Source organism: Aspergillus costaricaensis (assembly GCF_003184835.1).
Source record: "Aspergillus costaricaensis CBS 115574 unplaced genomic scaffold BO79scaffold_2, whole genome shotgun sequence".
Classification (NCBI taxonomy): domain Eukaryota; kingdom Fungi; phylum Ascomycota; class Eurotiomycetes; order Eurotiales; family Aspergillaceae; genus Aspergillus; species Aspergillus costaricensis.
The window spans coordinates 1,755,916-1,782,781 of record NW_020291802.1 but is presented as its reverse complement, the minus strand read 5'-3'; the positions used below and the strand labels follow the sequence as shown (position 1 = coordinate 1,782,781).

The 26,866-nt window shown below is 50.2% G+C and overlaps 6 protein-coding genes across 6 annotated transcripts; 3 read left to right on the top strand and 3 right to left on the bottom strand.

Annotated features, from left to right (window-relative positions):
- Window positions 1-535: 535 nt before the first annotated feature.
- thtA lies at window positions 536-5,095 on the top strand. The gene is made up of 5 exons (XM_025685211.1): window positions 536-1,480; window positions 1,535-1,649; window positions 1,710-3,264; window positions 3,322-3,488; window positions 3,539-5,095. The coding sequence occupies exons 1-5, from the start codon at window positions 909-911 to the stop codon at window positions 4,979-4,981; spliced, it is 3,852 nt and encodes a 1,283-aa protein (XP_025544759.1). The 5' UTR covers window positions 536-908; the 3' UTR covers window positions 4,982-5,095.
- A 145-nt stretch (window positions 5,096-5,240) lies between these two features.
- On the top strand, window positions 5,241-9,367 carry BO79DRAFT_284397 (putative mitochondrial translation initiation factor IF-2). Its single transcript, XM_025688244.1, has 4 exons — window positions 5,241-5,435; window positions 5,552-6,075; window positions 6,153-8,644; window positions 8,698-9,367. The coding sequence occupies exons 2-4, from the start codon at window positions 5,620-5,622 to the stop codon at window positions 8,939-8,941; spliced, it is 3,192 nt and encodes a 1,063-aa protein (XP_025544758.1). The 5' UTR covers window positions 5,241-5,435; window positions 5,552-5,619; the 3' UTR covers window positions 8,942-9,367.
- Window positions 9,368-9,542: 175 nt separating this feature from the next.
- Window positions 9,543-10,527, bottom strand: BO79DRAFT_186729 (rhodanese-like domain-containing protein; the record flags this gene model as incomplete). The annotated part of the gene is made up of 3 exons (XM_025680492.1): window positions 10,471-10,527; window positions 9,998-10,386; window positions 9,543-9,932 (listed from the first exon to the last, which is right to left on the bottom strand). The coding sequence occupies exons 2-3, from the start codon at window positions 10,289-10,291 to the stop codon at window positions 9,543-9,545; spliced, it is 684 nt and encodes a 227-aa protein (XP_025544757.1). The 5' UTR covers window positions 10,292-10,386; window positions 10,471-10,527.
- Window positions 10,528-15,603: 5,076 nt separating this feature from the next.
- On the bottom strand, window positions 15,604-18,204 carry erg5 (C-22 sterol desaturase erg5). Its single transcript, XM_025679231.1, has 4 exons — window positions 17,684-18,204; window positions 17,460-17,610; window positions 16,127-17,375; window positions 15,604-16,075 (listed from the first exon to the last, which is right to left on the bottom strand). The coding sequence occupies exons 1-4, from the start codon at window positions 17,841-17,843 to the stop codon at window positions 16,040-16,042; spliced, it is 1,596 nt and encodes a 531-aa protein (XP_025544756.1). The 5' UTR covers window positions 17,844-18,204; the 3' UTR covers window positions 15,604-16,039.
- A 1,580-nt stretch (window positions 18,205-19,784) lies between these two features.
- BO79DRAFT_206700 (signal recognition particle subunit SRP68) lies at window positions 19,785-21,944 on the bottom strand. The gene is made up of 3 exons (XM_025682031.1): window positions 21,722-21,944; window positions 20,495-21,628; window positions 19,785-20,438 (listed from the first exon to the last, which is right to left on the bottom strand). The coding sequence occupies exons 1-3, from the start codon at window positions 21,910-21,912 to the stop codon at window positions 19,931-19,933; spliced, it is 1,833 nt and encodes a 610-aa protein (XP_025544755.1). The 5' UTR covers window positions 21,913-21,944; the 3' UTR covers window positions 19,785-19,930.
- A 239-nt stretch (window positions 21,945-22,183) lies between these two features.
- Window positions 22,184-26,366, top strand: BO79DRAFT_186720 (putative translation regulator (Cya5)). Its single transcript, XM_025680491.1, has 2 exons — window positions 22,184-22,245; window positions 22,322-26,366. Exon 2 carries the CDS (start codon window positions 22,398-22,400, stop codon window positions 26,286-26,288), a length of 3,891 nt encoding a protein of 1,296 aa, XP_025544754.1. The 5' UTR covers window positions 22,184-22,245; window positions 22,322-22,397; the 3' UTR covers window positions 26,289-26,366.
- Window positions 26,367-26,866: the final 500 nt, after the last annotated feature.

The following is a 26,866-nucleotide window of genomic DNA, read 5'->3' as shown; positions in this document are numbered from 1 at the left end:
GGCGAGGCTTTGATGATCGATCCACTGCCCCTCCAGATTTCCTACATGGCTGGCTGAGGTCCTCACGAGTCCCGGAGCCGCTGTTGATTCATTCGCAGGCAACTAAAACTGTCTTACTCAAAATTTATTCTGCTGGTTCACAAAGATAGCTGCAGACAATGCTGCAAACTCATAGTGGGCCGATGGCATCATACTAAAACCAAACATATTCAATTGACCTTCCCGCGAACCGCTGGGTTCCACTGCCGGAAATCGTGTTTAATACGACATACTACTTCCCCGCTGTCTGTGTCCCATGAACGCGTTTCGTTGTCAGGCACAAGCTTCTGGACAACCAAAGGGTGTTTGGGTAATTTGAGAAACCATCTCAGTATTTATTGCTAGCACCACCGCAAGCGTTCCCATAAGAAATCACTGGAGTGTAAGTCCCAAATCCTTTGTCCTGTGACAAGTCTTCCACGAATTATATTTTGCTAATGCTCCAACTAGGTTTCTGTTTTGCATAGCGGTGTCTGAAATTACAGACGGTATTCCTCTTTGATCTGTACTCGCATGGTAGCACTGCGCTCTGTGTTCCCTTCGCCTCTGGTGTCTCAGCACTTTCCTGACATGAAATTGCTTTCTCATATTACTCCAAGCATGAAAATTCATGAGCCATATTCTTGAGACCTTCCCTCCCATTCTTCTCTAATCTTTCAGCGCCACGGAGGTAGGACCCGGTATCCTTCGAAAAGCAGCTGCGGACACCGTTGATCAGCTATTCTACTCTTTCGTTTCGTTTTCCTTTTCTCTTTCCGCGCCTCTCTTTCTACTCATTTTGTGTCCTCTGGCCATCCTTTCGTTTGGCAAGGGATCACTCTCTGTGGTTTTACGGGCCCTCTTTTTCACAGTCAATCAGAGAAGCTACCATGGCTACATCAGGAAGCGGTGCAGGATTAGCCGCAAATAATTCAGTGACCGTTGCAGGTGGAGGTGGGGATTCGATGGAAATCGAGACAGAAAGCATACATTCTGCATCCCAGGCAAAAATCGGACTATTGTCGCATACCCTAGTATCAAGTCCTATCATTCAATGGATTCTCCCTGCGCATCTCAGAAGCAAAGACCAAAACGATGTCGTCTTCGTGGGTGAGCGCCATTTGCAAATCAAAGAAGCAGTATCTGGGGTTCATCTGGAGGAGGTCACTACCAAAAATGACTTTGACTCGTGTATCATGGCAGCAAAAGTCATTAATGTCAGCACCGAATTGCCTTGGGAAGAGGAGATGAAGCTCGCGGCGAGCAATTCGACACTGCGCGCGAGCTCGGACTTGCGCCAGGATCTTCCTCCACAAATATTGGTTCTTAGCCTTGCTTCGAAAGAGCTAGTATTTTTGTACTTTTCGAATGCGAGTGGCCAATTTGTCTACCATCGTCGGCCGCTGCCGAACGATGTCAGTGCTTTTGAACGATTCGGCCGGAATATTGCTGTGGAACCAAGGTGTGCCTCTTGAGGAACCTTTCCGTGATGATCATAGGCTGAGAGTTGTTGCAGGTCTCGTGCGGTAGCAGTCAGTGCTTCAAGTGACTATTTTGGGATCTTCGTCTTGAAGAGGCCGCCGGTCATTCAAGCACAGATGACCCAAAACAGACTTGACCCTATAGCAGAGGTATGTTCTGGTTACTTCTAGATACTGAAATGCGACTAACCTGTGTGGTCACTTATATAGGAGCGCTTCTTCCGCGTTGAAGGCGATATAATTGCCATGGAATTTCTGTATCCCAAATCTGAAGACGGGGACAAGATCACTTTACTACTATTGATTGCTCAAGATCAGTTGACACAAGCTGTTTGTTACGAATGGGACGCGAACGAGTCTTTACGCCAGGCTACCCCACGGGTGACCAAAAAGGTATTGCCGCTGGAGGATAGGCTTCCCACTATGTTGATTCCCTTGACTAAGACTTCTTCATTCATGCTCGTCACGACGACATCGATAACGGTATACCAAAATAAGCTTGACCCTCAGAGACTCCCCAGCAGATACCCGCTCCCTGTCTATGAGAAAGAATCTCAAAAGTCACCGCTTTGGACCAGATGGGCAAGGCCATTGCGCAATTGGTTATACAATCAGAAACATGATGACATTTACCTCTGTCGCGAAGACGGTGAAATAACGTACTTGGGAATTGGCACTGACGGCGAGCTCGAGAATCAGGCACATTTAGGCCAGCTGTGCTGTGACGTTGATGCAGCATTTGACATTCTGGATATTGGTTACGAAGGTGGTGACCTACTCCTTGCAGCGGGCACCACCGGTGATGGCGGGCTATTTGTCCAGAAGGCTCGCGACCATCCGCGGTGTGTGCAGAAGTTTATGAACTGGACCCCTGTCACCGACTCTGTTGTTGTGAAAAGTGAGGACACGGTGCCCTCGGATATTGCAACCGATCGCCTTTTTGTTTGCTCTGCTTCTTCGTTCTCACGAGGTGCAGTAGTCGAGTTGCGGCACGGAGTTGAAGCACAAATCGGGCTCATTGTTGCGCTGGAGGAGTTGTCTGGAACCAGAGATATATGGACCATGCCAGACGGCACGACCGGAGGTGTTTTTGTTCTAACATCTGACCCTATGTCCTCACTTTTATTGTACTTGCCAGCTGATTTTGGGGAAGAACTTTGTGCTATTGATGAGGCAGAGTCCGGGCTTGACTCTAGCACACAGACCTTGGCAGCAGGATGCACTGTATTGGGAGCTATCTTACAAGTGACAGACAAGACAATTTGCGTGGGCACAACGCCAGAGATGCCGGGCTATCGCTTTGAGGTAGATCCTGGCCAGACTATTGCGGTGGCTGCGGTTGATGGACCGGCCTCAATCATCGCTGCTGTTGTTAGGACACAAGATGAGGTACACCTTCACGTGAAGAAACTCACGTCAGATGGCCAGCATCAGTTGCTTGATCTAGCTCCACCCTCGTTAATTCAACATGAGCCGGTTTGTATGACCATGGAGAATCTTGACTCGTCCCTATTTCTGTTTCTAGGCACGAGCAACGGAAGGGTCTTGGTGTATCGCATCTCCGAAAGCATCTCTTTCTTAGTGGAAGCCACTGTCAACGTCGGGAGTGAGAACGACATATCGAGAGCCATTGATAGTATTGCTGTCATTAGAAAGGCCGATGAAGTTTCACCGAGAATGTGCACTATTCTATGCGGTTTGCGAAGCGGTATCCTGGTTCCATTCGGGTTATTACTTGACAGGGAGAACACTGACGCCCCCATTGGTGAGACCCGATCTAACATAAATTCAACATCCCTATGCTAATCAGGTTTGTATGCAGCATTAACCCAGGTAACGCCGCAACAGCTAGGCCATACATCGGTGAAAGTGCAGGGAAAGGGGGAGTTTGCATTGTTGACCTGTGGACAAGGGTTCTGGCAAGCATCTTGCAACAGCGGACTAGCCGATTACTCTCTTCAGAGAATATGGGTCACCGACCAGAATAATGTGAGTATCATGAGCTCGTCAATTCAATCATTAATACTAACACCCTTTAGCCTGCATACCACCCAAAAAGCATACATAGCTTTTCTATCTCGTGTTCTGGGAGTCAAGATATGGATGGGCTTTCCAACACGCTTTTCTGCGTCGCCGACGGACAGCTCATGATATGTACTTTGGAGCAAGGGACGAAGACTGTTCCAAGGAGGATCGACTTGCCCGGTAGCGCTAGCAGACTAGCTTATTCACGATATCTCAAAAGCTTGATAGTGGTTTATTCTCAGACAGAATACGACACAGACGCAGACCCCATCAAGCGCTACACGCGGCCCTTCATCGAGTTTGTCGACCCTGACATGCAACACTCGCTTATTGATTCCCTCGAAAATCCGTTGGATGATGATCCCCGGCCGTGGCGACCTCAAGGTGCAGCAGGAGAGAAGATCAGCTGCATACTGGAGTGGACGCCCAGGAAAGGTGACGAGGAATATCACTTCATTGTCATCGGCACTTCTCGCAAAAATCAGCAAGAGCGTGGCCGAGTCATATTCTTACAAGCTTACCGCGATCCATTGAAACCGTCGCGGATTGAATGCTCTGTCAAATATATTCACAAGTTTGAGGGTCCGGTTTTCGCAATTGCACCATACGGTGCGTTCACCTTAATGGTATCGACGGGTCACGAAATCGTGCCACTGGAGCCAAAATTCTCGCAGACTCGATGGGTCCGAGCGGCTAGATACTCCGTCCTGTCTCCGGCGGTCCTCATAACCGCCAGGGAGCCGTACCTCTACATGACCACGTCGAGAGAGTCACTTATGGTGCTCAAGGCCACAGAAGACAAACTAACGCTCCATGCTTATGATCGTCAAAAGCATGATGGTCTCGCTCATATTTATATTGGTGGAAAGCTGAACCTTATTCTATGCTCCAGCAGAGGTGGGCGGGTGAGCCTTTTGACGGAGAATGGTGTGACAGAGACCAACAAGATGCTACCCACAGCTCTGTGTGAAGCACACCTCCCCTCGTCGGTGATGAGGCTCAGTTCTGGCTCTGATAAGTCACCTCTTTCCACTACCTCTCAGGTATTCTATGGTACTGCGATGAATGGTACAGTTTATCGTTTCTTGACTATTGGTGAGAAGGAGTGGCGCCTTCTACGCTTGCTGCAGGACTTATGCATCCGTGATCCTATGATTTGCCCATTCGTTCCCAAGAGGAGAAGACAGCGCAACCCAGTCGGGCTGATGGACCCTCAGCCATCTCAAATGCATATTGACGGTGACATTCTCAGCCGCTTGCTCATACATGGGTCTGGCTATCTAATGCAGATGTTAAGTAAGGAGACGCTCGGTGGTCCGGCAGCTGCAGGAATCCGCTCAGAGCAGGGAGTCCCCGAGCAATTTGCGGAATTGACTAGACACGTACTGGGAGAAACAAGCGATGCTGTTGCGAGCGTTATGGGATGGCTGCAGCGGATTCTTCCGGTGGATGTCTAGGGATTTTCTGCAATTTCGGTTGTGAAGGACAAAATTTGGCAGCATGCTATATATAGAATTGTACTGTGTACATAGAGGCTTAATTTTTGACGCAAATTGAATGCGACCAGCAGGTTAATAGTACGAAGGTGATTATTGTGTGCCAGTCGTGAACAATAAGAGCGCGGGCCACCGGCGGCCTCTCGCATAATAATCCGGCGATTGTCCCCACCAAACGCCCGGCCCAAAATTCTTATTACCCCAAAGGCAACTCGTCCTTCCCGCCTCATCGAGTCTCCAATCTTTGGATCTTTATCGACCACCAGGGGGGAAAACGGTTGCTTGTTTTTCGCTCTTTCTTTTTCTTTCCATTCTTCACGATCCCTTTGGAAGGATTTTTTTCTTTTCGGGCTTATCTTTCGCCACTCTTTGCCTTCCGCAGATCGCGCGGGCCGGAGAAAGCTGATACCTCATTGTTAGTGCGCACTACCACCATCAACCTCCATTCATCTCCATTGCCTGCCGACCTCGCTCGGTCACATAATACCGTTTTATATTCACTTGACTAACGGTTCAACTCTTTTCACATAGGGTAATTCCATCTACATATCCATTTAAAGGAATAAAAGCGAGGTCGACCGAATCCTCCACCTATCAATATGGCGCCCAAGAAGAAGGGAAACAAGAGGCAAGAGGAGGACTGGGAAGCTGAGCTCGGAGAGTCCGTCCCTGCTCCCGGTGGCGAGGCTGAAGCTCCCGCTGCTGAAGAAGGTGCTGCCGACGAGGATGCTGGCATGGGCGGTGGTGGTTTGCTCGCCGCTTTGAGGAAGAACAAGAACAAGAAGGCGAAGAAGGGAAAGCCGGCCAACGACTTCGTCGAGGGTGAGGATGCCACTCAGGAGGCCAACGGCGATGCCGATTTCGCTAGCAAGCAGCCTGAGGAGGGTACCTTCGATGACGACGATGTGTTCGCAGGAAAGGCTAAGCCTAAGAAGGCTGCTGCTGCGCCTGAACCCAAGCCCGCTGAGGAGGAGGAGGGTGGCTTCCGTGTGAAGTCCAAGAAGGAGAAGGAGCGTGAGAAGAAGGAGCGCGAGAAGCAGCGTAAGAGGGAGCAGGTATGTTTCTTGCGCTTTTGCGGTCCTTTCATCATTCTGTGATTGTGTCGAACTAATAGGTCTCCTTCATTTTCTAGGCTGCCAAGAAGAAGACCACCGGCCCCGCTGAGAAGGCTCAGCCCGCTAAGGCCGAACCTGAGAAGAAGGAAGAGGCTGCCCCCGCCCCCGCTGCTGCCCCCGTTCCGGAAACCGGCGGCAAGAAGAAGAAGATCCCTGCACACCTGCTGGCTATCCAGAAGCAACAGGAGGCTCTCCGCAAGCAGCGTGAAGAGGAGGAGCGTCTGTTAGCCGAAGCGCAAGCCGCTGAGGAGGAGAGACTCCGTCTTGAAGAGGAAGAGGAGAAGAAGCGGGAAGAGGCCCGCCAAAAGAAGAAGGAGAAGGAGAAGGAGAAGAAGGAGCAGCTTCGTAAGGAGGGTAAGCTGCTCACCAAGGCCCAGAGAGAAGCCAAGGAGCGCAATGAGCGGCGCATGCAGCAGATGCTTGCGGCTGGTATTGGTAAGGTTGCTGGTCTGGAAGAGGGCCAGGCCGAGAAGAAGCGCCCTGTTTACGAGAACCGGAAGAAGCGTGGACCCAAGAAGCAGGAGGATGACCTGGAAGCTGCTGCTGCCCGCGCCAAGGCCCAGCGTGAAGCTGAAGAGGAGCGCAGAAGAAAGGAGGAGGAAGAGAAGAAGGCCAAGGCTGAGGCTGAGGCTGCTGCCGCTGCCGCCGCCGCTGGCGGAGAGGAGAGCGAACTCGACGACTGGGAGAAGGCTGCCGATGCCGAGGAAGTGAAGGACAGCTGGGATGCTCCTAGTGACGAGGAAGAGGAGAAGCCCGCCACCAATGGCAAGGCTGACGGAAAGCCTGCCGGCAAGCAGGCTGAGGAAGACGAGAGTGAGGAAGATTCCGATGAGTCCTCTGATGAGGACTCTGAGGACGAGGAGCAGTCCGCGGCACAGAAGGCTATTGCTCAGCGCAAGGCCGAGGCCGCCGAGCGGAGAAAGAAGCAGCACGAGGAGGCTATGGCTGCCCGCTCCAAGGACAACCTCCGTTCTCCTATTTGCTGTATTCTGGGTCACGTCGATACCGGTAAGACCAAGTTGCTGGATAAGATTCGTCAGACAAACGTCCAGGAAGGTGAAGCTGGTGGTATCACGCAGCAGATCGGTGCTACTTACTTCCCTGTCGATGCTCTGCGTCAGAAGACTGCTGTTGTGAACAAGGATGGCCAGTTTGACTTCAAGATCCCTGGTCTGCTCATCATTGATACCCCTGGTCACGAGTCCTTCTCCAACTTGCGTTCGAGAGGTTCCTCCCTTTGTAATATTGCCATTCTGGTTGTCGATATCATGCACGGTCTTGAGCCCCAGACTCTCGAGTCCATGAGATTGCTCCGTGATCGCCGTACTCCTTTCATCGTCGCTCTGAACAAGATCGATCGTCTGTACGGCTGGAAAAAGATCGACAACAACGGCTTCCAGGAGAGTTTGGCCTTGCAGAACAAGGGCGTTCAGAACGAGTTCCGCACCCGTTTGGAGCGCACTAAGGTCTTGTTCGCTGAGCAGGGTTTCAACTCGGAGCTGTTCTACGAGAACAAGTCCATGGCCCGCAACGTCTCTCTCGTGCCCACCTCCGCCCACACCGGTGAAGGTATCCCTGACATGCTCAAGCTGTTGACCACTCTGACCCAGGAGCGTATGACCAACTCTCTGATGTACCTGTCCGAGGTTGAGTGTACTGTTCTTGAAGTCAAGGTCATTGAGGGTCTCGGTACTACCATTGACGTTGTCCTGTCGAACGGTATCCTCCGCGAGGGTGATCGAATCGTGTTGTGTGGTCTAAACGGACCTATATCAACGAATATTCGAGCGTTGCTGACGCCGGCTCCTCTCAAGGAACTGCGTCTCAAGTCGCAGTACGTGCACAACAAGGAGGTCAAGGCTGCCCTTGGTGTCAAGATTGCCGCGAACGACCTTGAACAGGCCATTGCCGGTTCTCGTTTGATGGTTGTCGGACCCGATGACGACGAGGAGGACATTGAGGAGGAGGTCATGTCCGATCTGGAGAACCTGCTCAGCAAGGTCTCCAGGGACCAGCGTGGTGTCAGCGTGCAGGCCTCCACTCTTGGATCTCTGGAAGCTCTGCTCGAGTTCCTCCGTGTCTCCAAGATTCCCGTCGCCAACATTTCTATCGGTCCTGTGTACAAGCGTGATGTCATGATGGCCGGTACCATGTTGGAGAAGGCTAAGGAGTACGCCGTTATGCTGTGTTTCGATGTCAAGGTGGACAAGGAAGCAGCTGCCTATGCTGATGAAGTTGGCGTCAAGATTTTCACTGCCGACATCATCTACCACCTGTTCGATGACTTCACCAAGCACATGGCTGAGCTGACGGAGCGCCGCAAGGAGGAGAGCAAGATGCTTGCTGTCTTCCCCTGCGTGCTCAAGACCGTGGCTGTGTTCAACAAGAAGGACCCCATCGTCATTGGTGTTGATGTCGCGGAAGGAAGTCTGCGTCTGCACACTCCTGTTGCGGCTGTCAAGGCTAACCCTGAGACTGGCGCTAAGGAAATCATTGACCTTGGTAGAGTGTAAGTTTTTGTCCCTGTTATCCCTACCTTACAATTACTAATTACGCATACAGTGTCTCGATTGAGCGTGATCACAAGCCCATCCAGGTCTGCAAGAGGGGTCAACCCTCCGTGGCCGTCAAGATCGAGGGAAGCAACCAGCCCATGTACGGTCGTCAGCTTGAAGACAAGGACACCCTGTACTCGCACATCTCTCGTGCCAGTATCGACACCCTCAAGGAGTTCTACCGCTCCGACGTCTCCATGGAGGAGTGGGGTCTCGTCAAGAAGCTCAAGCCTGTCTTTGACATCCCATGATCGCCTTACCCGTTCCATCTGTAGCCCGGATGCCGAACCCAGCCCTACGCATCCCATCGATCACAGACCCTGGGCACTCACTTGAGTACAGCGTGGCGGGGTTATGGCGTTTGGTAACGGGCTCCAGCATGCCATTAACGTGGTATTGTACAGCGGTTTCAAGTTCCATTGCCGTGATGATGAGACATGTGCTGCTTTATGCGAGAAGAATGAAAGGAAATGATAGGTGCATTCTTTGGATTTGACGAAGAAAAAGTAAAAGAGCATTGCATGAGAAATGACTACGACTTTCAATCAAAAGCAAGATGCCTGTACATGACATGAAAGGGGGAGTGGAGAGAGAGATGGGGACAAGAGAAGAGGTGGTTGGAAAAGTAAAGCGTGGTCGATACCTAGGTTTTTGTTTTTCTGTTAATGATAATCATGGATCTCTAGTTGAATTGATTGTTTGTTCGACTTTTTCCCAGAACATAAGTAGTACTGATACTAAGTAGTACATACGCCACAATTATAGTAGTTCACATGATACACACACTCAGTAGTATATACAACCAAACCATCATCTACCCACACAACCACCACTTACACATAAAACTAAGACTTAGTTATCATCCCCCTCCCACCTCTCAACCCTACCCCCCCTCTTTGCCCAATCCAACCAACTCCCATCATAAACCCCCAACCGACCCGCCTCATACCCGGCCTGCTCCGCCAACTGCGCCGCCGCGCGCGCCCTCACTCCAGCCTTACAATAAAACACGATCTCCGCGTCCTCTTCCTCCCCCTTCACACCAGGTTTGGGGAACCCAAACCTCGTCTCAAATTCCTCCGGAGTCAGGAACAGCGCGTCAGGCTGGGATGCTAGTGGCACGCTCACGGCCGAGGGGATGATGCCCGTGGAGGAGAGCTCGGCGGGCTCGCGCACGTCGATTAGAATGATGGGTTTTTGGGTCGGGCTGTTGGGGGTGTTGCTGGGGAGGGAGGCGGTTATCTATGAGTTTTTGTTAGTTTGGGTGCGTGGGTGGGGGTTGTGGTGGTAAGTAGGTAGGGACGTACGTCTTCAAAGCCCCATTGGCGGAAGGTGGGGGCGTCGTTGTCTTTGGTGCTTTTTTGGCGGATGGATGGGGAGGAGATCAGGGGGTGGTGGTGAGGGCGAGGGACGGTGTTGATGGCAGTGGTCCTTTTGGTAATGATGGTGTTGGGGAGGAGGGTGGAGGATCTGGTTGTGAAGGTCCGAGTGGAGGGGATGGCGGTGCTGGTGAGGAGGGAGCGGGCGAGGTGGGTGGATGGCTTGGAGGTGGAGGTGAGGAGGGACGTGGGTGCCCGGCGGAGGGGGAGGAGAGAGGCCATTGTTGTTGTTGTTGTTGGCTTTGAGCTCTGGGTTGGAGATGAGGTTGTTGGTGTTGCTGATGCGGTTGCGGATGGGGACGGTAGTTGGGGGTGTTCTGCCGAAGTTAGTGGGTGGTTTGATATTTGGTGGTTTAGGCTGTGTGACACAAATGGAAGATTGTGTGTAGAGAAGTACATACCCCAGAGAAAGTGACTTAATTTGTCTGTTTAGAGATATAGGCAAGTCGAGAAAGTTGTCGAGCTGATAATGCTAGAGTGACAGCCGATATCCGACGGATGGAAGTCCGGCTTCGGGTGATGTCAGTTGCGGTGTTGACCGCCTTCCATTTTTAGTTTATCTAGAGATGTATCTATACTGCATGTTTAGAAATATTTGAAGATCTGAACAATCTATTCGAAAATTTCTTGCAATATCCTGAAAAGGTACTCATGTGCAATACATTTCTTTCCCACACCGACAACATCAGCAATCATAGTACCCATCACTAAGCCCCAGACCATTATCTCGTCCGCTCGGTTTATACAAACGGTTTGCCAGAACTTCAACGCCGTGCCACGCAGCATGTCGTTCAGCCGGGGGGTGTTTTTCAGGCTCAACGTGTAAATATAGGCTCATGTACGTGAGCTACTGATACAACCCGCCAATCCTTTCTTTTGTAGACGGCACATGTCCAGTTTATTACTCGGTTTTCGAAGCTCTGATGACCACTGCTTCAAATAACCTCTATGGTTGTACCACAATCAGAGTAGGCTTTATGGAGACTTCTTCACCATTTAGGGCTACGGGGATTCTTGCTGTTCCTAATACATATTTCCGCGAGCTGTTCGTCAATACAGTTCACTTGGAACTCCTCGTTATCTAGCCACTTTTGCTGTTCCCGCAAGTGATTAATATTAGCAGGTGTGACTTCCATGAGGTTATCTTTGGTGGGAGACACAGTGGCCGGAATCTCAAAACCTTGATTCGACATATGGGATCAGTACTAGTGCCTTCGATGAGGCCCAGAGATCTTTAGCCACCGAGAGATTTGTAAGGATCATCATCGAGAATGCCATTATCGATGTCCTTAGTCATCTCTGTATGACGGGAACCACTGACCTCGTTCTAGTGAATCCACACTATGAGTCCTTCTGGTATCAGCCTTTTTTATTTGAGATCCATGGACCAGTGATCACCTCCAGCTACTATGGGGGGGAATGACACGAGCACAGCATTTATGATAATGTGAGATGGTAGTCCCTTCGTGCAGCATATCGCCTTGTACATGGTACCCATTGCCCCTACTGTACGGAGCAGCTTGATGTCTTGTAGGTCCTTTTAAAAGCAGATAGAAGGGATGATGAATCACAGTGTGTCTCCCATTTCATCGAGCCAATTCCATCAAATCTTTCCGCCAATCTCGACAGCTTTATGCTGTCAACCTAAACGATCTAGACTTTGTCCTGTTACTTATAGGTGCCTGCTTCGACTGTCTTCTGAAGTGGTTTTTGAGACGTAGTGAGAATGTCCAGGGGAGATATTTGCGCCGCTATATGCACAGTAGCTGGGAAGAGACCTCTGAGTCCATCAACCAATGAAGCTCGCAGTAACAGCTAGTAATCCTTAACGCGCACAGGTCGAGTATCATATCATCAGTTTGTACCCACCAATTCCGGTTAGGTAACCACCACCAGACCATAAGACCAAGAACTTATAGCAGTCACATATGCTCCGTACTGGAGCGAACGGATCTAGGATAAGATCTAGGTCTAATCAGATGGAGAAGAAGCAAACGTATGCGAAGCAGATTGTGTTCATTGTAACTATCTAAGTGTATTCACGTAAGAGATATAGAGATAGTGATCGTTCGTCTGGTCCGTAACCGGAAGGGGCGTCCTGCCCGCTGCAACATATGTAGCAACTATGTAGCTGACCATAGGCCCCACCATGGTCTGTCTATGATTTTTGTTAATCCTAGCATGGATAGCATAACATGATTTGGGATGGTGGGCTATGAAGTGCTCTAGAAATAGTTGGAATCCTAGTTGGGAATACCTATACTGTTTGTTCGGAGTGCTGTGACCTCTGGTTACCCCTAATATCGAGGATCTCAATTACCAGGTTTTCAATCCGGCCTGCTATTTTGAACGCCATAATGGCAGATGAGAGAATTTTAGCAATGATAGACTTGAATGTGAAAGTATAAGCCCAAAGGGTATAATGAGAGAGCGTGCTAATCTTTTTTCTTTCTTTCTAGAAACTATCGGTCACGCAAATCATATTTTGCCCAGTCGATGCGCGCATTTCGAATTTATAGTCGGCTGATCAGATTCCCGACTTCACCACCAATCTCACAGCGCCCATTCAGGTGATTTTTGGCTTCATCTGCTTTTGAGTTAAACATATTGCTATTGAGGGAATAAATATTTATGGGTTATAGTGTCTCTTAGGACTCTCCAGGACATCCAAAGACACTTCATTGACACCGAACAGAGTGTTCTCATTCGCGAGTTGTTACACCATGTATAATTATATATAAGCTCAATCTTTGCCGTCATCATCAGTCAGATGCTCTCGCGTGTTTAGACGACTATGTTGCGTGGATGTGGTGGATGTGGACCACTAGTCATGGTGGTGATGCTACCGTAGACGTGGTGGACATGGTGATGGTAGTGGTGATGGTGGAAGATAAATAGACCATAGGTAGATAGACTATTCAATATCTCCAGCGACCACCACGCCCAATGGGCCTAGGCTTCTTGCCCGCCTGTATCGGCCGCCAGTTGTATGACGGGAAGTTTGATATTCTGCAAACCGCGCATTCTGTGCACCTGGATGCAGAGAACGTGCCTGTTTCTAATGTTGCCAGAGTGCAAGCATTCGCCTTTGGCATGAATTTCGAAGTCACCGCCCAGTATCCGCCCCGGTGAGTGATTGTTGAGCTTCTGTAGTGGTCTCTCCTTCTTCATGGTCTGATGAACTGTATGGCAGGAAGGCCAACTGCATAAAGAGACTCGAGTTTTTCAGGGTTGATGTGTACCTGTAGATATTGAGAAAGAGAGAAGAGTCTCCGAGACCGGTATCAAGGTAGAGTATAGTTTTTGATATGTGGTAAAACTATCCGCGATGGTGTACTTTCCAAAAGGGAGATATTATCGAGGTAGTATATGACTTTAGTATGCCTTATACCCAATGGGCTCCTCCACGCAGTAGCCTAGTGGGAGCAGATATATAGTCAGTATATAAGGCTTGACTCGTTGCTTCGCCTCCCCCGCGAAGCCTGGCCATTCAAGGAGCCGCCCAGCCCTAAGAGGAACTCCGAGCCGCCGACCCCCTGCGTCCTATACCGGTCTTCGTTTCACGAATGTTCCTCGATATACCACATTCGAATGAAAGAAAAGGAACAAGGACAGAACACTGGCATAAATGAGCCGGCCCAACGTTCGGTGATAGTATCTGATGGTATTTTAGCCTGCACGAGTTTCAAATACTTGGTAAACTCGGCTGATCCCTCGATAATTGCGACGGCTTGCTTGTATGTAGTATCAAGACCATAGTTTCCCCTTTTATCAGTAGGCAGCATATCTTCAAGTCGATGAGATGTCCAGAATCTAAGTAGTAATGTCAAGGAACAACACTATTGGGGTGAATTCATGCATCTGTTTGCATTCCAATCTCTCTGAAAAGATTGTTCTCCCAGTGCCTCCATCACTGAGGACGGTAGAAGAATCACTCTGATTTGAGAGATTGGAGTATACTCTTTGGCAATGCCTGCAGCTATCACCGACTTCACTGCTAACCGAGAATACCATGTTCACTGTCGACATTGTCATCATCGTTGATTCCTGATTCTTTTATTATCGCAGCGGTTCTCGAAATCGATGCACAGGTATGCATGTCCACTTCTGAATCTTCATCGGCAGTCAGGTCTTGCATTCCTTCTATGCCGGATATAAGAACCGCTTAAATGCGCACTTAAATCCCGTCGTGATGTAATAGTAGTCCCATGGTATACAAGTCCGACATCGCTGTTACATTCAAACAATCACCGTGTTGTAGGTAAATATGGGACAAAAAAAGTAAGTGTCAAAGACTCATCAGAATCTTGTCCTCTTGCAAGCCATTGCGTTCATATAATATATCGTCGTCCACAGTCTCTTCGCCATCCACATGTGGTGTCATATGTTATATCCCAATTTATACTTAAGGCTAACAGCTCGTGGTAGTATCGACAGCCTCCCGACAAGCTTCCAGAGAGATCTCTTGTCCATGCTTCTGTTCTATCCCAGCCATCGCTGAACAGTATTTGCTTGAAGCAGGAACCACATGTGCTTCCCTTCCACTTCCACCTAGCCTAGTAGCTAATACTAGCTGGTAGAGATGCACCGTCCAGATAACCGGCATTTCTGGCAGGGTTGTGTTGGTTGTTTGGACGAACACTGTGCATTAACTCTCTCAGAAGAGCCCGCATGCGGGTTGCGCTAACTGCATCACTGATAGCCTGCGGGAAAACATGCTTCTGAAAAAAGTCAAGGGACAACAAGTGCGTCCGATCGGATATCACCTGTTCAGCAGTCAGGTAGGCAGGGATGGGTTTGTCATGTAACAACAAGCGAGAATAGCCATTAAAATCCGAGTTGCGAGTATTGAAAAAGGGAGTGGCGGTAATCAGCAGATTGAAGCCGCCCTCAAGCCACCTCACAGCCAAAGAGGTACCCGATGTGCTGTTTCTCAAGTAGTGAGCCTCGTCGCAAATGACTAAGTCAAAACATCTGCTGAGCTTGTAGGGAAAGTTGGCCGGCATAGGATCAGTCAATTTGAACTTTTGTGAATACTGTTCTTCTAGTTCTGGGTGCGTCATTGGAGGGCAGACGGCAGCGATAGCATGCCGGTTGGTTTGCCTTTTGGGTGTTGCATGCTGTATATAGGTTTCTCGAAGAGATTCAGTGTTTTGTAGGCAGTGGTTGTTAGTGAGTAAGCATCTTTGTCTGATATAGGGTTTGGATGGATAGATTGCTATTGGCAGTGGACTTTTTGGTGAATATAGCTAAGTTGGATATATGCTTAGAAATGCTGCATTGTTCTTGCAGAGTTGGGCAGTGTATATATAGATGTTGTACCAGAATTGGGTTGTTGGAGTAGAGAAAGTCTTGGGTGGTGGGAGGGATGGGCTTTATATACCATGATGACTATGGTTTGGTGAAGGGTTGTGGTGGTGGCGAGGGCTGGATGTGAATCCAGACACGGCTATTGAAGGACTGGTGGGAATAAACCTATTCAACTACATCTTTCACATGCGGCTAGTGATGGTATTCTATTCCCTGGCTAGCAGCTCAGATGTCACATTATTATTATTAATTCTAGGTAGCGTGGTCTAAAAATGACATGTCCTTCAATGCGTCGCTCATCGCGGGAGCGGACGACCGCAGATGGATCGTTTCGATATCATGTTACTCCAGACACCCTGTCCGCGGCGTCGGTGCCTCCAACAGACAGACGCCAGTGGCCGTACCTCAGAGGTCGACCGTCCGCAACTCCCATCCAAAATGTTCGGAAAGGATTGAAAAAAGGAAAAACAATACTACAAGTAGTTACATTCAGAAAGGCAAAAGAAAAAATGCCTGCAGCCATTCTATCACCAGGACAGAAAAGGGTGCCCGTAGTCACGAAGCAGGCGCTTGCTTTTTTCAGCAAGGCAGGAGAATCCGGCATAACTGACGTTGCAGCGCCTGACGTCTTTAGTGCTTTAGCGAAGACGGCAGAAACGCTCAAGGGCGGGGACGGAATGCAAGCAGGCAATCATCCTGGGCTTTGTTAGCTTTCAATTCGTTTCGATGTAGCGCAAGGAAACATACCTGGGGGAAGATTGTGGCAAAGACCTTGATGTCTTCCGACTCGGGAGTGGGAGTGTGCTCCCAGTCCATCTCCATACTGGCCTTGCCAATCATGGCCATCAGGTTCAGCTGGGCGTAGGTCTGACCAAGGCAGTAGTGGGGACCGGTTCCGAAAACGAGCCAGTTCTTGGTCTGCTGCTCGGCGGTACCAGTGATCCAGCGGTCAGGGTCGAAAGAGTCGGCGTTGGGGTAAGCCTCCTCATCGTGGCAGGCGGGCCACACCGAGGGAATGATCATGGAGCCCTTGCTCACGGTGACGTTCTCGCTAATGGGGAAGTCCTTCTTGACCAGGTAGGGAACCATGATAACGGGAGGGCGGTAACGCAGAGTCTCCTTGACGACAGCACGAGTGTAGGGCAGCTGGTCAAGCAGCTCCATGGTCAGAGGGGCCTTGATATCACCGTTGCGAACGGCCAAGTTCTCCTCGCGGACCTTGTCAAGAACATCGGGGCGGTCGGCCATGAGCTGGAACAGCCAGGTAGAGGCAGCACTAGTGGCATCCTGGGAGGCGAACAGGAAGGTGAAGACGGTCTGGGCGATTTCGTAATCGGTGAAGTCACGCAGGACCTGGGCGGGCTTTTCACTGGCGTCGACTTGGATACCCTGAGCGATCTTCTCACGGTACTTGGCGGAGTCCTGCTGAGCCTTGACCCACGCGTCCATGATACAGGAGATTTCTCCGCCAGCAGCCATGCGAGCCTTACTCTTGGCAGCACAGTTGGAGAACTCGGCCAGAACCATGTCGGCGGCCTTCTTGCCGTACCAGGCCTTGGTGTAAGGCAGAATGAAGGGGAAGTTGACCAGCTCCAGGGCAGCAGTGATCATGTAGTAGTCATCGGCGATCTTCTGGATAGCTTCTTCGGTGATGTAGTGACCGACGAAAGTACGGCAGGACACGGCGCACATGAGCTCACGGAATTCGGGCATCCAAGGAGTAGGCTTGAAGTTGTTCTCCTTCGAGATGCGCAAGAAACGGGCGTAGTACTCGTTGTAAACCTCTTCCATGCGAGGGAGGTAGAAGGAAAGAGCCTGGCGAGTGAAAAGACCGTTGAGACCCTTACGGAATTCAACGTGGTCTTTGCCGTCCAAGAAGACCCAGTTGTCGGCACCAAGAAGCTTGTGCGCAACGTCCACAACACAAGGCTTGACGTAGGTAGGCGAGTTGAAGATCTTGCGCGACATGTCGCGAGTGGATGCGATAACAACGAACCTATAAGCAGATTAATTAGAATCTGGCCTCTTCCAGCCATGCGCCTCGCGACACACCCGGAACATGTCGCAAAGGGTTACTTACTTGTGGAAGACGGAGACACAGCTCAGTTCACCACTGTCCCATTTGGCCTTGTATTCGTGGAACTTGGGGTTCACCGACTGAAGGAAAGGTCCCATGAAAGGCAACTTCCATGCTGGGCCGACAATGGAGCCCTTGAGCCAGAGATAACGGACTATATGATCGGTTAGTATTAAGACGTAAATTTTCCCCCAAATCTCAAGAATTGGCGTAGAGAAAAGACGTACATTGGTCGTAGATGACAGCGGCAACAAACAGAGTCAACAAGGCCTTCCAAACGGTGAAGCCCTCGAGGACGGAGGCGACCAGACCGGTGGGCTCAAAGAGCCTGGGGGAGACGACGGCATCAGCCGAGGGGGAGACGAAGCTCCCGTTGACAGAGGCCATGTCGGATGATCTGATTGATCAATTGAGACGGTATAACGGTCTCCAACGGGGTAGGGAAGGAGAGGGAGGAGGAGGAGGAGGAGGAGAGCGGCGACGGCGGAGGGAAAAGAAGAGGAAAGCGAATCCAGGGGAGACGCAACTCTAATTTCGGGGCAGAATTATTGGCGAGGGCAGACAAACTCGCTCTGGATTGGCCGGAACGCCGGACGCTGACAGTACGGCGACGCAGGAAGCCCCCGATGTGCAGGATCGGCAGAATATTATGATTAAAGTCTTTGTTTTCCAGAGCAGAACAGAATTTGAAGTAAACAAGAGTATAATATAGTCAATCGTAGAAATCTAGTATATTACTAGGATTTAGAAACAGCTGGTCAAATGATAATATTTTTCGTGACCGACACCCTGTAATTTGTGGGCTTACGTGGGAATCTTAAGCAAAAAAAAAAACCCTTGTACGGAGTAAGAAGGATTCAAATCTGCACGGGAGGATGGCTGATGTGGAGGAGACAATCCAACTGCCCCTGGATGATCGCTCGTATCCGCGCGTATTTCCACGCCGTACATCCGTGTCCCGATTCTGACGAGAATGGCTCGTTTGGCAACATCCCACATGCGCTGCAGCCAATTGTCAGACGGCGCTTGCTCCTTTGAGCAGTCGCTAGGCAGGTTATGGCTAGCTCGAATCACTAGCACCAGGTACCGATCTTGTAAAGGGGAGGCGGGTGCCATTCCCGCTCAATAGTCAGAACGGTCCAAACCCATATTAACTGGATGGCAATTGTATTACGAACCCTGGGGATGTCGTGTGTTCGATGTTCCGTCATCTCTTAGGTGGTTTTGAAAATAATAGGACAATTTATTAATATGTGGTCCTGGCTGTGATATAGTTAGTCATCTCCACAGTTTCATGGCCATAGTATATGAGGCACGTGCCTGTGGATCAAAATTTCAAGTCACCATGCTTGCAGAGAATATATATCCCGTACTACTAGTAGTGGTGATTCACCACCACTGAATACATTTCTGTCTTCCCGAAAGTCCAATAAGAATAAAAAGTTACTATAGCACCAGGTAGCAAGCGATACCATTCTAGACAAAGACAAGCTACATCATCGTATCCGTACCATTAATCTCACAACAAACTCTGATAATCTAGACCGCATAAAGCACCCCGAGACAATCTGCAAACCACAAATTATTAACGCCACATCAGTCACCTCTCCAAACCTTCGGTACAATGAAATGAATGCCCGGAGGAGCCGGCCACTAACCAGCCCATAGAATTTGAATGACGACGCAGTTTACTGGTAGCCAAGCAATACAAATTGCTATCGTACCATTTGTTGGACACACAAAAGGTGATCCGGCTGTCAAACTTCCGAGTGGATGTTGGCTCGGCTTATCCGGAGAATTGGCCCGTGCGGTTTCCACGGGGAACTGAGCATCTTTGACAGTTGAAAATATGATGTGTGGATGTAGTCGGAGACGTCCGGATGATACTCCGCCTATCAGTACAGTATCGAGGATGAAATATTGGCTGCTTCAATGTATTGTATGGGGAAATCTCGTTTCTAGAAGTTCTAGACATCTATGCTACTACAAACTGATTGGACCTTACAAAGCGATTGTGCCTCGCAGCCCACCGCCTTGTAGACCGCTTTAAGAGGCAGAACCTAGCGAACCTCGCTGGAAAAATCCCGGATTTAAGCGGATATAATAATATACAGACCTGAGAGATTGACTGAGAAAACTGGAAGCTTAGGCGGTGGCAGAAAAAAGTGTCCCACAGTGCGCCGCTGCCAGCACAAAGTACTGAGATAAAGGCACAGCTATACACTCTTATGTATATCTTTGAGATTGAAATCAGCACAAATTTGGATAGAATAGTAATAGGTTATCTGGAATATAAAGTCAAGACTTATTCTGCTAAGCGATTCGTTGGTCGCAGTATCATCATCATCAGATTTACTATGTACGCTAGATACACCTGGTGGGTGCTGACATGCAATAGCACATTACACACTATGTCATGGCAATGAAGCCGGTGGAGAGTTAGATGCCCTTTCGTAGCCTGAACAATCAAAAGGCTACCGACCAAAGCCGAACCAGCCGCGTCGTCCACCCTTCTTCTCTTCCGGTTGTGGTTCCGGTTGAGCCTGAGCCCTGTCTACAGCAGGCGCGCCTTGGCGAGGGTAGTCGATGTAGTTCCAAGCCACATCAAGGAACAAAGGTTTCACTGGGATCGGTTGCATCTGAGGGGGATAAGGAACAATGTTGGTCAGATCCAGAGCATCACCGGCGTAATCGTGTAGACGCTCAATTGCGGGGCGCTGAGTCACGGAGTTCGAGTGTGCTTCAGCGGACATCTTCTCCAGAGTCACCAAACCGCGGTATTGCGCAACAAGGCCCTTCAAGGTGGATTCCAGAGTCTGGACCTGGCTACGGGAAATATCCAGCTTTGGTGGCCCCTCCGTTTCAGTCAAGGATTGCGGCGACCGTGCGGTCTCCGTGACAAGGGCCAAAGCCTGCGCAAACAGGGCGAGGGCATTGGTAGACTTGCCCAGGATTCCGTGTGATCTTCCAATGGTCAGACATCTAAGAAGTCTCCAGTTAGCATGTTATGTTGGCACTGAAGGGCTGCGCTGCTGTACCTTAGAGCACGGAAATACCGCCGCTTGGCATCTAACTCCCGGACAAACGCTGTGTCCGCTGCAACTCCAGGAAGCTCAAGAATGAATTCGATACTTTGAAGGGTAGAATCGTACAGGACGACTCTTTCGCGCAGCCGTGCCAGCTTCTTACCGGTGGCATCGTCAGAAGCCTTGGCACCCTTGGGTAGCTTGGTCGGGACAAATTCGAAAGAAACGCCGTCGTTGTCTCCGCAAAGAACACGGTTACGTCCGATTCTCCACCCAACCAAATCATAGTTAACAGCAGTCCGCGTTATTTGCAGAGCCTGCATCCTCTTATCACTCGGGTCAACTCCCTCTCCGGCGAGATCATCGATTGCAGTCTTTGTAGCATCGACGGCATCTTGACTGGCGATGATAACGTTATCGTAGGCAGCGGCTTTATCTTTCGAAGAGGCATTTTTACCCTCGTCTTCCGCAAGCCACGTACTAAGACGAGATTCAGCTGCCGCTGCGGACGCGAGAGCCTGTGAGATTGCGGCATCTTCCAAACCAACTGTATGCGATCTCCATGTGATGCTTCCAGGGAGTTGCTGCACCTCCCCGTCAGCGGTCCTCCGTGTGCCCGCTGCATCCTCCTTCAGACAGTTGGGGTCCAACTTCTCAACCTCGGACCTGATGGTCGCGTCCGATGGGAAATAGCTAAGAGCCAAAGACGGGATGGGCTTTGACCGCGGAAGCTTCAGTTGATATGCTGCGTATCTTATACTGGGGTCGACAGTGCCGGAAAGAAGGTCTCGGAAGGCGTCCTTCTTGACTTGCTGACCCAGAGCTGCATAGACGACTCTGGATACGGAGTAGTTTTGAAGACACTGCTCCCAATTGCGCTTCTCCAAGAAGAATGCCCCCAAGAGGGATGCCAGGTATGCACGAGCTTCGAGGACATCAGTGTCCGTAGCTCCAGAAGTTTCCTGATCCTCGAGAACGAGCACCAATTGCTTCGCATATGTAACCGCCTTCCGGAGTTTTGAAATGATGTGACCCCTGGTCGTACCGCTAATTCCCTTGGCCGAAGGGTCTGCCGAGTGAGTGGTCTTCATGTGCATTGCGTTCGCCCATGCCCGTTCGGCGCTGATGAGTAGGGTGTGGACATATCTAAGATACTCGGAGTGTTAGTATAATTCTTATAGCGGACTCAGCCATAGCGTTGTTCGTAGAAAGATGTCAAACATGACTTTAGGAACATACTCCACATTGCTGTTCACATCTTCCGCCGTCACAGGTCGTTTGGCAATGTACTTGCTGCGTTTGGGGGTTGTCTGTCCAAGTCGCTGGCGGGCGCTGTGCAACTTGCGGGTCGTGTGCGCTCGATAAGCGTTGTAGTTTCCCGTCAAGAGACTCTCCTCCCTCTGGGAGAAAATAAAATCGGTGATCTCCATTTTGCCAGCAATATTCGACGACTGGGGGAGCTCGGGGCGATGGTGGTGTTCCCACCCGAATGAGTGCGGGCTGAGGTGGTCAGGACTCGGCCAAACAAATCCCCGGCTGATTTCGCGGGATTCTCTTTTCCAGCATCGGGAAAGCTTGCTGCTCGGCCATCTCGAAAATTATCCCACGTCAACCTCCCGGCCATCAACCCACACCCCTTGGCTTTCTTGCTTGGAGCTGTCGGTTCTGTCTTCTCTGAAGCCGGATCCTCTCTTAAATCTCTCCAGGAGGAGCAGCCATCTAACGGCAGGCTGTGAGCTTCGTGCACAAGATTGCTTTGCGTGGTATGGCCTGACTCCCTTAGCACTCTGCACATTCCTGCATGCCCAGCTCGCTGACCTCAATTGGCATCGAATACAGTTTGATCCCGATATGTTATGCATCGCAGTCAAGTTTCGGTGAAATTCAGGGTTTGGCACCGCAATTTCTCGAGGTAATGCTGGAACGGGCTGCCGGATGTCTTGAGAACGCGGGACGGCGTTTCTTCCGGGATCCCAATGGCGCCATTCGAGTTCGGGGTTCGATCTATTCAACTCTTGGGCAATTCAGTAGCGCGGGGGCGGAGCTTTTGGTTTTCCTGCAGGCACCGCAAAGATCCGCGTCGAATACTTCAACCGCCACCTCGACAACCGGAAGGACAGCCACGGACCCGCGGGCCCCCGTTCTCGAGTTTCTCTACCCCCCTCGCACACAGGAGTTTATAGCGACATGCTTGATACGTTCGCCAAGGAGGATTGTCCCGCGACGGAGAAGGAAGGCCGTCCCTGGCGTTTCCAGGAATTACTCGTCAGAGGCTGTTAGCCTAGACCGCAGGGTGGACGCTGAGGCTCACATGCTTGACGACTCTGCTGAAATAGTTGCCGATGAGGACCGCGACACTGCCAAGACCGAACTTGGAGCGTTATTGGATAAGGAGGAGATCGAAGATTCCGATAAATTATGGAGCCTTTTCTCAAAGGCTGGTCACCCTCTCGACCTGACTTCTGCATTGCTGGCGAGACTAGGCAGCTCTGATCGTGACGTTGATAACAGAAGAGCCAGGCGACTTCTCAACTCCCTGCCTATCGAGTCCCGAACTTCTGAGGATTATTTGCACATGACCAAGTCCTGTATTGCTACGGGGAATCTTTCGGATGTGGATGGGATATGTCAGGAAGCAATCTCATACAGCCGCGGCGTCTTATGTTGGGCATACTGTTTTGCACAGTTTGTGAACGCTGAACAATGGGATTATGTGCAGGATATTTGGAGATCGAGGCCGTTGGGCGACAAGTCGCTGTGGCACACTGTCGCCCCTTGGCTACAGGTGTCTTCCGTGCATAAGCCTTTGTTAGCACTTGCTGATTACTTACAAGACCAGAGTCTCAACAGTCCAGTACGTCTTGCTGCTCGCTTCATACTCAATAATGTATTTTCTAGCACGGAGTTTGCCGAAGCTACTGCGACGGAGACCCTTCTAGCACTACTGCAAAAGTTCAACCATCTGGACTTGATCACTTCGCGGAATTATCTTGATCTTATCAACACCCTTCAAGAATCAGAGCAACGATCGACGTTTGTTCGATCTATCGTGGTTTATCGGAATTTCCGTTGGCAGATGGAGGAAGAGACTCCACCTCGAAAGCTTCTGGCTAAGCTGTTGAAGCGTCTCGCTTCTTTCGAGATCACGACCGGTATCTTATACTTCCTCGATGAGATTTCTCACTTCCATCGCAAACCGACAGAGGACGTCTACAGGCAGGCGCTTATTGTTTTTTCGAGAGCCGGTGATGTGGAGAATGTCCAGCATGTATTCGAGAGGTTCCTTTCGGACCACGGAAAGCCGCGAAGCCGCAAAATCGTGGCTCCACTTCTCTATGTCTACGCCAGAATTGGCGATGTTGAACAGACCACGCGTCAGTTCCGAAGAATTTCGGAAGAGTTTAACCTTCAACCGAATGACATATGTTGGAACATCTTGCTTACAGCTTATTCCAAAGCGGGAGATCTTTCAGGGACCTTCGCCATGTTCAAGAAGATGATGGAAGAGGGTGTTGAGCCCACCTCGCACACTTTTGGTATAATGATGGGTCTTTGTGCTAACCGGGGCGATGTTACTCATGTCCGTGATCTGCTCAGCCTAGCCCAACAACATAACGTGCAGATAACAGCCCCCATGATTGATACAGTTGTGGAGGCTTATTGCAACAACTCAGAGTGGGAGATGGCTGAGCACGTTGCGGAGACTTGCCTCGGCCTCGACGTCAAGGGTTCTCGCGTAAGAATGTGGAATATCTTGCTATGGAATTATGCTTTCCGGATGGATCTGGAAGCTATATCAAGGATACGCTCGCGGATGGATGCATCAGGACTGGAGCCCGATGATATGACCTATTCTGCTCTCATGCTCAGTCTTGTGCTTATAGGCCAGACGGATTCTGCCCGCCGCATCCTGAGGGCACTCCACCGAGGTCGCCGCGTTTACGCCACTGAATTTCACTACGCAGTCATCCTGTATGGCTACCTGAAGGACCGCAATCGGGACATGGTGCACATCATTTTCCGCGAAATCAAAGACAGATTCAATCAGCCGGGACTTGGCTCGAGACTCCTTGTGCTCAAGAGTCAGATCCAGCGAGATTTGCAACTTTTGGCACAGGGCGGTCAGGTCGGCAACCACGCAAACATTCGTCTCGAAAATTCCGAGAAATTCCTCGCAGAGACTCTTGCAGATTACCACTCTACCAAGTTGGCGACGAAGTACCCCTTGCTGGGTTCTGGTAGGATGTCTGCCAGGAAGGGATTCCCTGCTGTTTATTACGAATATATGATCTCTGCCTATGGTATGAAGGGGGCTTATCTGTCGGCTCGGAGGCTTTTCGATGACTATACCGCTAGTCATCCACCCAAAGACTCTGATGAAGAGAATTACCATGACATCGCGCCTCTTCGTTTGCTGTCTGCTTTGATGCTCGCGCATCTGAAGGCTGAACAGTACCAACAGGTGGAAGAATGCTGGAACCTGGCTTTCACTCGTGCATTGAAGATAGCTAGTCCCACTTCTCCTGAGATTGATGAGTGGCTTAGTCGTCAACTCAACCCAGGTACACCGCCCTTGCCATCTCATGCCGAGCTCTTGGTGAATCCCGACGACTCCCAAGCTAGGCCATCCGAGTCAGCTACGACAAAGAAGGACCCGATTCTACCAGCGTACCGCTTCATGCTATCTCGCCCTCTTTCACTGTATCTGCGTTCTTTGGCTTATGGAAACGAGGTTTCGAAGATCTCCGAGGTCATAGCAAAGTATGTGGAGGCAGGTTTCTCCATGACAACCTTCAATTGGTCCACTTTTGTGCAGATGCTTGCGTCCTCCGACAGGTTGTCTGATCAGATTGAAGCTTTTACTGTCTTTGAACATAAGTTCATGCCCAACTTCCCTGGGTGGGATAATCTTCGTCGGGGATATGGTGCACGACCTCCGGGGGTGCCTTCAACCATTGATGCGATGGAGAATCCTAAACGGGCAAAGCCACCTAATGTACTGGGCAGATTGGGCCGGCGCTACTGGAGCAAGATCCAGCCGGACTTCATGCAGCCCACGTACGTGTCCATGGTATATCTGGCTGCTGCATTGAGGCGACTTCGCGAACGGAGCATTCACGAGGGAGGCACGGATCTTCAAGCTATATACGATGCGGCGCCTAAGACGATCGCAGCAGTTGCTAGACTTCCTTACCTCCGTGAGAAGTTCCAGGGTGTGCTCCTCCGGCGTCGGCAGGAGAAAGGCGAGATGGTTGATGAACTTGGACGTGATCGTTATGTGTGGACAGGCGGTATTCTTGGTGTGGGCGGCCTGACTAGGTCTAAGTCACGGAATGAACCTACTGCTGAAAAGGCGGGGCAAGACAGTAGCAATATTCGAGTCGAAGCACAAGATGCCACTTCTGAGCCAACTGATGAGCCTCCAATTAATGTTGGTATCTCCGAGTTGGACGATGATGAGCAAGATTCCGATGTTGCACCCTCGCCTTTCAGAAATACCCTCGACTACCCCGATGAATATGACATGGAGGCCGAGACGCTGCTCGAGGAAAGAGACAAGGAACTCGGAACGAAGGAGGAATTGATGGACGATGAAAGTCTCGTGGAAGATGATGAAGATGAGTTCGACGATCTGGAGGAGGACATGGAGGTCGAAGGAGAAGAAGGAGAAAATGAAGTAGAGGACGAAGAATGGGTGGCAGAGGAGGCAGAAGAAGGAGAAGATGTTTCTGATGCCGAAGAACAGGACATATATGAGCCCCAAAACGAGGGACAAACCCCTCTAGGCGAGGGTGAGACTCGTTGAGTTGAAAGTGTATTTCTAGGATGTACCCCAGACGGGGTGTGATGTTCAAGTTGGGCGAGTATGTATATATGTATAAAGAGATCTGAATGTATAGTAGTATAGTCAAAGCATAGCACCTGATCATTATTGAAATTGTACACTATTGATGAAGAGTTCCATGACAGCTTGGTTTCTTTGCCCTCAATTCTGCTTTGAGCCTAATTGCAAATCACCATCAACTAGTTCTCGAATACTCACCGTCGATTCCCCCTCTCAATCTTTTACTGTATCATTCTAGGGAGCTACTAACTTGATTGCAACCCACATCAGGTGACGGCAAAATTTTGCAAAGTGCGATAGTTCCATGTCAGCGCTAACAACAGGCTCAAGTGCACATGGCATGTTATCCAGTCGATAACCCAGATGAATTGACTTTCACATGCTACGTATTTCCTCAAGCATGCGAGTCAGTAGCCACGTGGGGGCCAAAAAGCGGGGATTCATGAAGGAAGGAGGCTTATAAAATTGAACTAACCCTCTTTGACCTTAGGGACTGACTCTTGCCCTACTGCTAGTAGCCATTGAGGCTGTTCCATTAT

Coding starts and splice junctions, on each gene's coding strand:
- thtA (XM_025685211.1), top strand. CDS start 909: ATGGCTACATCAGGAAGCGGTGCAGGATTAGCCGCAAATAATTCAGTG. Junction 1,481..1,534: donor AATATTGCTGTGGAACCAAG/GTGTGCCTCTTG, acceptor GAGTTGTTGCAG/GTCTCGTGCGGTAGCAGTCA. Junction 3,489..3,538: donor GGGTCACCGACCAGAATAAT/GTGAGTATCATG, acceptor AACACCCTTTAG/CCTGCATACCACCCAAAAAG.
- erg5 (XM_025679231.1), bottom strand. CDS start 17,843: ATGGCCTCTGTCAACGGGAGCTTCGTCTCCCCCTCGGCTGATGCCGTC. Junction 17,611..17,683: donor CGCTGTCATCTACGACCAAT/GTACGTCTTTTC, acceptor CCGATCATATAG/TCCGTTATCTCTGGCTCAAG. Junction 17,376..17,459: donor TGTGTCTCCGTCTTCCACAA/GTAAGTAACCCT, acceptor ATCTGCTTATAG/GTTCGTTGTTATCGCATCCA.
- BO79DRAFT_284397 (XM_025688244.1), top strand. CDS start 5,620: ATGGCGCCCAAGAAGAAGGGAAACAAGAGGCAAGAGGAGGACTGGGAA. Junction 6,076..6,152: donor AGCAGCGTAAGAGGGAGCAG/GTATGTTTCTTG, acceptor TTCATTTTCTAG/GCTGCCAAGAAGAAGACCAC. Junction 8,645..8,697: donor ATCATTGACCTTGGTAGAGT/GTAAGTTTTTGT, acceptor TTACGCATACAG/TGTCTCGATTGAGCGTGATC.
- BO79DRAFT_186720 (XM_025680491.1), top strand. CDS start 22,398: ATGCTGGAACGGGCTGCCGGATGTCTTGAGAACGCGGGACGGCGTTTC.
- BO79DRAFT_206700 (XM_025682031.1), bottom strand. CDS start 21,912: ATGGAGATCACCGATTTTATTTTCTCCCAGAGGGAGGAGAGTCTCTTG. Junction 21,629..21,721: donor GATGTGAACAGCAATGTGGA/GTATGTTCCTAA, acceptor CGAGTATCTTAG/ATATGTCCACACCCTACTCA. Junction 20,439..20,494: donor CGGTATTTCCGTGCTCTAAG/GTACAGCAGCGC, acceptor GAGACTTCTTAG/ATGTCTGACCATTGGAAGAT.